At 39.3% G+C, this 6,115-nt stretch overlaps 1 protein-coding gene across 1 annotated transcript; it reads left to right on the top strand.

Moving 5' to 3' along the window:
• Positions 1 to 3,417: 3,417 nt before the first annotated feature.
• On the top strand, positions 3,418 to 4,827 carry LOC124111553 (ADP-ribosylation factor-like protein 6). Its single transcript, XM_046471300.2, has 2 exons — positions 3,418 to 3,469; positions 3,567 to 4,827. Exon 2 carries the CDS (start codon positions 3,690 to 3,692, stop codon positions 4,260 to 4,262), a length of 573 nt encoding a protein of 190 aa, XP_046327256.1. The 5' UTR covers positions 3,418 to 3,469; positions 3,567 to 3,689; the 3' UTR covers positions 4,263 to 4,827.
• Positions 4,828 to 6,115: the final 1,288 nt, after the last annotated feature.

The following is a 6,115-nucleotide window of genomic DNA, read 5'->3' as shown; positions in this document are numbered from 1 at the left end:
CAGTGAAAACGGCCACAGACCCAAGACAAAAGGACCAAAGACCAAAGACAAAACGGCTAAAGACCCAAGACAAAACGACCAAACGACCAAAGACCCAAGACAAAACGACCAAAGACAAAACGGCCAAAGACCCAAGAAAAAAGGACCAAAGACCCAAGACAAAAGGACCAAAGACCCAAGACAAAAGGACCAAAGACAAAAGGACCCAAGACAAAACGGCCAAAGACCCAAGACAAAACGACCAAAGACCCAAGTCAAAACGACCAAAGACCCAAGACAAAACGGCCAAAGACCCAAAACAAAACGGCCACATCAAAAAGTCAAAACGACCACAGACCCAAGACAAAACGACCACAGACCTACAAGACAAAACGACCACATCAAAAGTCAAAACGGCCACATGGAAAAGTATAACTGTAGATCACAACTTGTGTTACTTTGCTGTATTTATTTAATTAATTCAAACGATTTAAAATAAACTTTGATCATTGAATGAAACCTATGTGTGTTGGGGGCGGTCGGGTAGCCTAGTGGTTAAAGCGTTCGCTCGTCACGCCGAAGACCCGGGTTCGATTCCCGACATGAGTACAATGTGTGAAGCCCATTTCTGATGTCCCCCGCCGTGATATTGCTGGAATATTGCTTAAAGCGGCGTAAAACCATACCCACTCACTGTGTGTGCTGTCTTTATTAAGTATTTGTAATACACACTGCGCTGATGGGTTTAAACTAGGGGTCAGGGCGAAGATAGTCTGATTGTTTGTCTGGTAATTAGGAGGAGTAATGAGTAATTTTACAGGTAATTAAACTCGTTAGAGGTTGAAGCCTCCCAAGTTGAGACGACGTCACGTGGGCAAGGTGAAACGATACAGATCGATATATCGAACTTCAGCTGGAAATGTTAGATCAGAGGTTCTGTTTTATGGCCTCTGGTTAGACTAACGCTAAGTATCTGAAAATATATATTTTTGATAGAAACAAACAAGTACATTGAACTTATTTAAGTGGCATGTCGACGTTGTCATTGATATACAACTGCTTTATTACAATGAATGCGACGTTTCGCGAACACCGTCATCAAGCAAGTGACGTGTGCACATGTGAGTTAGTGAGTATGGTTTTACGCTGCTTTTAGCAATATTCCAGCAATATCACGGCGGGGGACACCAGAAATGGGCTTCACACATTGTTCCCATGTCGGGAATCGAACCCGGGTCTTCGGCGTGACGAGCGAACGTTTTAACCACTAGGCTACCCCACCGCCCGTGCACATGTGAAGTGGGAAGGTTATATACATGTGGATGAATGATGTTTATACAAAGAAGAATGATGATAGATTGAGGAATTGTTTGAGAGGCATTACTTACAAGTTGACGGATAACAACTTCTTTATTTACTGTAAAGGTGACGTTTCGGAATAGTTCCTTATACCGCTGTCAATCCTTGCCGAAACATCGCCTTTACAGTAAATAAAGAAGTTGTTATTATTAAAATGTGTCTACTTTGATAGATTTGTGTTTACACAACAGATAAGGTTGGAGTCTGAAGCGTGATGATGTACATATAAATGGGATTAACAAGGCATGATAGTAAAACAATACTGTGATTGTTAATTATCCAGATGTATATAACCCCCTACTTCTCATTTCTGTACATCACTTGCTTCATGACGGTGTTAGCATCTTCACCGACACGTCGCAGTCATTGTAATATGTGTTTGTTGTTTAACGCCGTACTCAGCAATATTCCAGCTATATGACGACGGTCTGTAATTAATCGAATCTGGAACAGATAATCCAGTGATTGACGTCATGAGCATCGATCTACGCAATTGGGAAACAATGACATGCATCAACCGAGTCAGCGAGCCTGACCACCCGATCCCGTTGGTCTACGACAAGCGTAGTCGCCTTTCACGGCAAGCATGGGTTGCTGAAGACCTATCTTAACACGGATCTTCACGAGTCTATTGTGATCTTAACACTCACCGGGCGCGCCCAAGTGCCCAGGATCTCATAAGGGATTGTTGACAATTGCTCCTAACATCCTGAGTGTTGTTAGAGAAAATTGGCAGTGAATGCTTTATCCTATTTGTTTTAATCCTTTCACCATCTCCGAAATCTTCTCTTACCTTTTTACTGGTATAAAACTTCATAAGAAAAAACACTAAAAATACACGCTACAGGTAAATGCCTACACTGCACACAACAAGAAACCACAGACACGTGCTCATCCACTGCCCACACTACAAAACACACAGAAAAACACTCCAAAACTCACTAAACCCAAAACACGAATTAACTTTCTTAGGGACAATATTAAACCCTCAAAACAACACATCCAACTTTAAAGCCCAAGGCAAATACTTAATCCAAACAGATCTAATCAATCGCATTTAAAAATTAAAAAAACAAAAACAAAAAAACCCCTCCAAATAAGCAAATAAGCTAACCAGAACAAAACCCCTAAACTCAAACTCAAACCACACCTCCCTTAGGCTCTCCACCGCCTGGCGTACATTCCAAATCTCCAAATTTTAAAATTCCTATATAAGCAATCCCTAAAAGCCCCAAATCGGATTGCAAATTATTTACGCCCTTTTCGGCTAATACACTAAATGGCCTGGTCGGCCCGTGTGCGACATACGCTGTTAGTCGGAAAGCGCACGTTAAATCCCCAACCTCAGTCAGTCAGTAATGGTATTGTGCATTCTATGTCTATGTCAAAGAAGATCAGAGTTGAGTTTATCTGTGGCAGGTTCTATATAGTACATGTAGCTGGCGACATTTTGAGTGAACTTTACAAATGATGAGGTATTTTGATATTCATATTATTGGAAAGTTGAAGTCATCCCTCTTGTCATACAGTCTTGTGGAGAGTGCTTTGTTATCCACAGGTTCAAATCTGAATGTTGCAGTGACAATTAAAATGAAATCAGACAATTCTGATCGTGCTGCTCAAATGAAGTTGTGCTTGTATCCTGATGCATAAAGATATTTGTTATGAAATGAATAAAGACCTGAAACATGCGAGGTATTCTTATATATTTGTATAGTCGCCACTTTTGGTTTGTGGCCTTTTTTACTTTTAGTGTGCCCGTTTTGGCCAGTGTGTTTTTGGCCCTTTCAACTGACCAGAAACAATAGATTTTTTATGACATCTGCCTTGAGTGAAGAAAAAATAATCGTAAGAGAAAAAGACAGCAATAGACCTGCAACAGTTCTCATCGCTTCTAAATTCCATTTGGTGTAACGCCATTTTCCATTTATTCCCACAAAATGAAAAAGAAATTATCATAAGCTCATCTCTACCACCCCTGCTCCTTTGCCATTTCGTAAACAGAAGCGTGTGCATGCCATATATATATATACAATGTGTTGGACGAAAGTAGTACTTCAATACTTTCTGCGCATGATCGGAAACGACAGGTGCTTGTGGGACATATTTATGACGCCGGCTTCAGGCAAAGGTACCAGTGTTATTGTATGTCGTTGTCATCATTCATGAAATCGTCCCCAGGTTGTCGGTCCCGTGTACAATAATCGGATGTAACTACTTTGTTTCAGGAGTTTGATATTGCCACATGTGAATGAGCTGCTGACATTCTCGCACGGCGGAGACTTTGGGAGACCTTGGCAACCTCAACACATCCAACTTGGGTTGTAAACACATTCAACAGTAGACTCAACATGGGGTTCTTTGATAGACTTGCCCAACTACTTGGACTGAAAAAGAAGGAGGTTAATGTACTTGTCGTTGGATTGGACAACTGTGGAAAGACAACAATAATCAATCAGTTGAAACCTGCGGACGCTCAAAACACACACGACATCGTGCCAACAGTCGGATTCAATGTAGAAAAACTGAAGAACAAGAGTCTGCAGTTTACTATATTTGACATGTCAGGGCAGGGTCGCTACCGGAACCTTTGGGAACATTACTACAAAGAATGCCATGGTATTATCTTTGTTATTGACAGTGCAGATAAACTGAGGATGGTGGTTGCTAGGGACGAACTGGATGTACTGCTTCAGCATCAAGATATCCGAAACCGCCGAATACCTGTGCTCTTTTTTGCCAACAAGATTGACCTGAGAGATGCTGTGTCAAGCGTGAAGTGTTCAAGCTTGATGGGTCTGTCGACTATCGGAGATAAACCATGGCATATATGTGCCAGCAATGCCCTCACAGGGGAGGGCCTGCATGAAGGCGTTGAGTGGTTGACAGACCAGATTAAAGACTTAGTTATTGGAAAGAAATGATCACTGCTACCAGTATTAATGAGTACTGTGCATTGTAGGGACAATTTGTACATCAGATAGACATAGTTACCATGGTTACAACTTGCATATCAGTTGCTGTTCTCAGCGAATCCAATGTTATCTCATTCTTTCCAAGGCATTCGAGCCTAATGATGTTGACAGATGGTACTAACATTCAACTTTCTATATGCCAGAACTTTTTTTCAGGTTATAGCTAAAACGTCACCGATTGGCAAAAACGTCACCGTGCCTCAGGCGAAATCGGCTACTATTGCCTGGCGAAAACGGCACCCTATTTTGTTTTTCCCTTGGTTAAATAAATGAAATTATACTTACATGGTCGCTTGCAAACACCAATAATTGTGAAATGTTAAAACAAGTTTACATTAGAAATTAGCCTCTATTGCAATTATATTCCAACATAGCCTATACGCAACACAACATATTGTGAAAACATAACATGCCTTGAAGTAAAATAAATGAAATTAAACTCACATCGTCTCTTACAAACACCAATAAAAGTGAAATGTTAAAACAAGTTTACATTAGGAATTACTACTCCAATTTACTCGCCGACTCTGATTGGGAGGCGCTCACTTATTGTGAAAACATTATATGCTTTGAAGTAAACTAAATGAAATTAAACTCACATCGTCTCTTACAAACACCAATAATTGTGAAAAGTTCAAACAAGTTTACATTAGAAATTAGCCCCCTGAGTCGGCTACTATCACAATGCTTGGTGGTACATGGGCCGATATTGTAAACTGTGATGAAGATGAAACCTGTGAAGAACTGTATATATATATATCATGATATATGTGAATTTATGTAGTTATCTGTGAAAAACTGGAAAACAGGAAATAACATGTAAGTACATCAAATAATATGTAACAAATAAAATAAATTAGCTATACTACTACATAAATCGTTCTTAAAAATAGAGGTGCCGTTTTCGCCTGTCACTATGGTGATATAGTTGCCGTTTTCGCCAGAGAAATCGGTGACGTTTTGTTAATGTAACAACTTAATGTAAGTTTTACAACCATTTGTTCTTTGCATTCTCTCACCATTCCTTGATATTTAATCAAAGTTTGTTGAAACTCTGTAGTGGAGAATATGTATAATGGAAATGTGTAATATTATAATTACAATGTTTTAGGAATCTCAGTATGTTAAACGAATCTGTTTTAAAATCTATATTAATGGCTTTATACATAATTAGTGTTAAACTGTATCCTGACAATGTGAATATGTGAAGACACTTTTATGTGTTTTTAGCTCACCTGACTCAGAGTCAATGAACTTTGGTCATGGTGTGTTTGTCCTCATTGTCCATCGTAAGCATCTCCTCAGAAACTACTGGACCAATGAAACTAAAACTTCACATACTTGTTCCCACTAATGATGAAACCATCTGTTCTCAAAAGGTAATCATTTGGTCCTATTTTGACATTTTAAACTGTTGACTACATATCCAGGTGAGCTATAGCATGTATAGTGAAACTGTGGCGATATTTATTTAGATGTTAAGTGGTTAGATTTCCCAAGGAGATGTTTCTGCATTGTGTGCTTGGCTATTTTAGTTCCACCTAATCAATTACCTTATCAGATAGAAACTACCTGTTTTGTTCCACTGGTCCTTATTATGATAACATATAGCAGTTGTTATAGCAAAACCCTCAATCATGCCAAATGTTTACCAGTCCTCATGATATCTTAACTATTGGGCAGTTTGGCAGGTACTATAGGAATTGTAGCAATTTCTGATGCTGCATGACGTGACATTATATTGTCACTCTGATAGTCAGCTAGTGAAAAAGAACATTATGAAATTAGTGTCTTTTTGAATT

This window comes from Haliotis rufescens, unplaced genomic scaffold, assembly GCF_023055435.1.
Source record: "Haliotis rufescens isolate VD_foot unplaced genomic scaffold, xgHalRufe1.0.p SCAF_71, whole genome shotgun sequence".
Taxonomy (NCBI): domain Eukaryota; kingdom Metazoa; phylum Mollusca; class Gastropoda; order Lepetellida; family Haliotidae; genus Haliotis; species Haliotis rufescens.
This window is presented reverse-complemented; position numbering and strand designations above follow the sequence as displayed.